This window comes from Petaurus breviceps, unplaced genomic scaffold (genome assembly GCF_028583685.1).
Source record: "Petaurus breviceps papuanus isolate PSGF00001 unplaced genomic scaffold, PetGlider_PUasm1.0 90760, whole genome shotgun sequence".
NCBI lineage: Eukaryota > Metazoa > Chordata > Mammalia > Diprotodontia > Petauridae > Petaurus > Petaurus breviceps.
The window spans coordinates 9,508,188-9,511,956 of NW_027187338.1; the positions used below are offsets into that span (position 1 = coordinate 9,508,188).

At 65.3% G+C, this 3,769-nt stretch overlaps 1 protein-coding gene across 1 annotated transcript; it reads right to left on the reverse strand.

Moving 5' to 3' along the window:
* Positions 1-315: 315 nt before the first annotated feature.
* Positions 316-2,413, reverse strand: MARCKSL1 (MARCKS like 1). Its single transcript, XM_069068104.1, has 2 exons — positions 2,311-2,413; positions 316-1,526 (listed from the first exon to the last, which is right to left on the reverse strand). Exons 1-2 carry the CDS (start codon positions 2,386-2,388, stop codon positions 1,023-1,025), a joined length of 582 nt encoding a protein of 193 aa, XP_068924205.1. The 5' UTR covers positions 2,389-2,413; the 3' UTR covers positions 316-1,022.
* Positions 2,414-3,769: the final 1,356 nt, after the last annotated feature.

Sequence of the window (3,769 nt, forward strand, 5' to 3'; positions counted from 1 at the left end):
TGTTTTTGTGAATTGGCTGGCTTTTCTTGATGTCAAGGAGTTATGACTGTGGAGACAAGGCCTCCTTTTTCTGTGAGGATGGTGGTTAGGGTTTGGAGATAAAGGAGTTAATAAGGCCTAGTCTACCCAAGACTAAGCCCCAACAGGACTGAGCCAGGAGCAATCCTGGTCCTACAGGTGCTTATAAAGGTTGGGGGCCAACTGCTGAACAAACCTAGGTCCAGGAAGAATGTAAAGAATCACTGAGATCTAGTCAGCACCATGCCTTCATGCTGTACTACACGGAATACCCCATCCAAATACATACTCAGGAAGTCATCACAACAGGGCCTGACATTTATTCCTTTTCCAAATGTTACAGTTAAAACCCAGATGGGAGGTTGGTTTTAGCAGTTAGAAAAAGTCACAAGTTTAGTTTTGGCCATTAAAAATTATTTACAAATGAAGAAAAATGAGACAAAACAAGTTGCTTCACATTATACAGATTCCCCCTCCCCCCAGAACCCCTCAGCTCCCCTACAAAGTCAAAAGGAACACACAGCAGGCGCACAAAGCTGGAGTTTGAAACTGATCAAGACATTTATAAAAACCCAACCGGGTTTGCTTCGCCCCCAGGCCAGCGGGTCCGGCACAAGATTCCTCCAAAGGAGCCAGAGCCTGAAGGCCAGGCCCAGAGGAGATGGCCAGGAAGCCGGCTGGAGCCTCGGCCGCCAAGAGCAAGCACAAACCTGGCAGGGAAGAAAGATTGGGGCTCACCAGTGAAAGGGGCAGGAGCAGGGCCTGGGCTGAGCATCTCACTCCACTAAGCTAACAGGGAACTGCAGAGCAGGCGGGATGGAGGGGGCGGGGCCCGGGGGAGGAGACAGTCCACGGGGGTCGGGGGGAGAACAGCTCTGCCTGGAGGTCTCAGCTGCCTGGTCTACACTGGGCGCGGGAGGAGGGCACTGACCCAGCCTGGGGTGGGGGGAGCACAGTCTTTTAACTCGGGAGATGCCCACCTGCCCCGCCTCGGGGGGGGGGGGCTACTCCTTCGGCTCGACGTCGGGGGCCGGCGTGAGGCTCTGCTCGGGGGCAGGGGCCCCCTCGGTGGCCTGGGGGGCCGGTTCCTCCAACTTTCTGTCGTCGGCCTGTGCCCCCTGGGCCGCGGCCGCCGTGCCTTCGGAGGCCTCCTCCTCGGCCCCCGGCAGGGGCCCCTGGCTGCCCGGTGCCTCGGCCTCAGGCGCCCCCTCCTCGGTGGGCGAGGAGCCCGCCGAGTCGCCCCCCGCCTCCTTCCTGTTCCGTTTGAAGGACAGGCCGCTCAGCTTAAAGGGCTTCTTGAAGGAGAATTTCTTCTTCTTCTTGGGCGTCTCCTTGGGCGGCCCCTCGGCCTTGGCCTCGCTGCCCGGGCTCGGCGCCGCGGGGCTCGTGGGCTCGATGGCGTCGCCGCTGGCCCTGGCCTCGTCGGCCGGCTCGGCGGGGCCCGGGGGGGCGGCCTCGGCCTCGGCCTTGGGGGGCACGTCTCCGTTGCTCTTCACATGGCCGTTCTCCTGCGGACGGGCAGAGCATAGGGCAGCGCCGTGAGCCGCCTGCGGGGGGAGCTGCGGGGCGCCCCCCCCCCGCCCGGGCCCGCCAGGGGGCGCGCGGGGCGGCCGGGCGGGGCCGGCCCGGGGGTCCTGGGAGCGCGGGGCCGGGCCCAGGCGCATCCCCCCGGGCATCCCCGCGGCCCGCCCCCCGCCCGCCAGGCTTTTGTCTCCGCGCCGTCTACGCGGCCCCAGGCCCCCGCCCCCCCCACCCGCCCTCCCCCAAGGCTCCCCCCCCCCCCCCGCCCCCCCTTCCCCCCCCACCCCCCCCCCCCGCGCCGGCCCAAGCCCCCCCACCCCCACCCCGTTCGGCGCTCCGGGCTCCGCCTTTGTGCGCCGGGGCTCGGAACAAAGGCGGCGGGCCGGGGGCCCGGGCCCGGGTCTCGGCCGGCCGCGCCCCCTCCCTCCCGCGCTCCCTCCCTTCTCTCTCCCTCCGCGCCTTTTGTTCTCCGCTCCGCGGCTGCTCCCGGCGGGCGGAGGGAGAGAGAAGGGAGGGAGCGCGGGAGGGAGGGGGCGCGGCCGGCCGAGACCCGGGCCCGGGCCCCCGGCCCGCCGCCTTTGTTCCGAGCCCCGGGGGGGGGGGGGGGGGGGGGGGGGAGGGGGCGCCGCGTGTCCCGGGCGGACGGGCACAAAGCCCGCGGCCCGGGGGAGGAGGGCGAGCAGGGAAGCGGGCACGGGGGTGGGGGGGTGGGGAAGGGGGGGTCCGGCCCGCGCCATCCCGGCCCCGGCCCGGTTCAAAGAGCGCACCCACCTGTCCGTTGGCCTTGGCGGGGGCCGCCTCGTCGGCGTTCACGTCGCCCCGGGGAGCTTTCGAGCTCTGGCTGCCCATGGTCGGGGAAGGTGGGGGTGGGTCGGCAGCGCGGGGCGCCCGCGGCGGGGGACGCCCCGAGGGAGGGGGGAAGGGGGAGGCTGTCTGGGGCGGGGGGCGGCCCCGGGCGCTGCCCCGGCTGGCCGAGCAGACTCCGGGAGGGGGGGGGGAAGGCGAAGGGGGTACCCAAATACAGCCCCCAAGCCTAACCACTCCGCTCCGCGCCGGAATGCCGCCCGCCGCCCGCCGCGACGCTTAAATAGCACCGCGAGCCCGGGGGGGCGTGGCCGTCCATTTAACTAAGCACCCAATCAAGGCACGGGGGTGGGGCCCGAGGCGCCCCCACCTGCACAACCCGCAGCCCTGGAGTTCTAAGCCCCCTCGCCCCTCCCCGCTCCTCCCACCCTTCTACCCCCCCCCCCAAGCCAAAGCCTAAGGAAAGTGGGGGAGGGGCTTGAGTGTGAGAATCGCGGTTCCCCTACAGAGGGGGTCGAATCCTTAGCGATCACTTTTAAAAAGAGAGGAGGGGCGGGGGGCGGTGTTCCTTAAGGAGGGCAGGGGCTAGCGACATACTTTGAGGTGGGCGGGAGAGGGGGGACTTTAAAAAGAGCGACGCGACCTGAGGGTCCCTTCAAGAAGAGGCCGCCCTCAGTGAGAGGGGGAGTATCCCCAAGATGTGCGGCCCTTTGGATTTCTTTGGGGAAGGGTAGGACGAGGGAGGGAATTCTCCTAAGGAGAGATGGAGGCCTGGAGAGACTTTATGAAAAGGCAGAGATTCCTGGAGGGGGTCACACGAAGAGCAGAAGGAACCTGAGGGTGTCTAAAGGGAAGGGCAGAGTTAGGTTTCTCTGGGGTCTTCTTGGGCCTTGTGTCAGGGAGGGGTGTTGTCTCTTCTCTGGGCAAGAGTAGGAATGAGGGAGCCACCAGACCCTCCCCAAAGGTCCTGTGGCCTCAGGGGTCACAGGGATGTGTATATGGGGGGGGGGGAGTTGGGCAGAAACTAGATCATCACCCTCCTCTTTGAAACTCCCAAGTTCTCTCCTTAGCTATGTCCTTTAGCTTCTAAAAGCTGGAGGAAGTCTATTGGGCACAAGCTGGGGGGGACAAAGATATTCCTCCTGGCCTTGGCTAGAGGAATTTGGGGGCTCCCTGGAGACTGGCTGACCGGCTCTGTTTCCTCTGGCCTTCCAGTCAGTAATCCTGTGTTTCTGTACTTCCTTGCTCTGCCACCGGTTCTAGTGTTATTGAGTAAATCCCTCCCTTTTGGGGAGGGGGCCTCAATTTCTACCCTTGCACAATGAGATCTTTTCCTGCTGAGACAGTCTTGGTGCTTGGTGAATTCCCTGAGCCTTTTCCTGGCTTGGAGCAGGGGTCTCTTTGGCCAAGGAGAACCAAGATAAGA

Coding starts and splice junctions, on each gene's coding strand:
- MARCKSL1 (XM_069068104.1), bottom strand. CDS start 2,388: ATGGGCAGCCAGAGCTCGAAAGCTCCCCGGGGCGACGTGAACGCCGAC. Junction 1,527..2,310: donor CCGCCAAGGCCAACGGACAG/GTGGGTGCGCTC, acceptor GCCCGTCCGCAG/GAGAACGGCCATGTGAAGAG.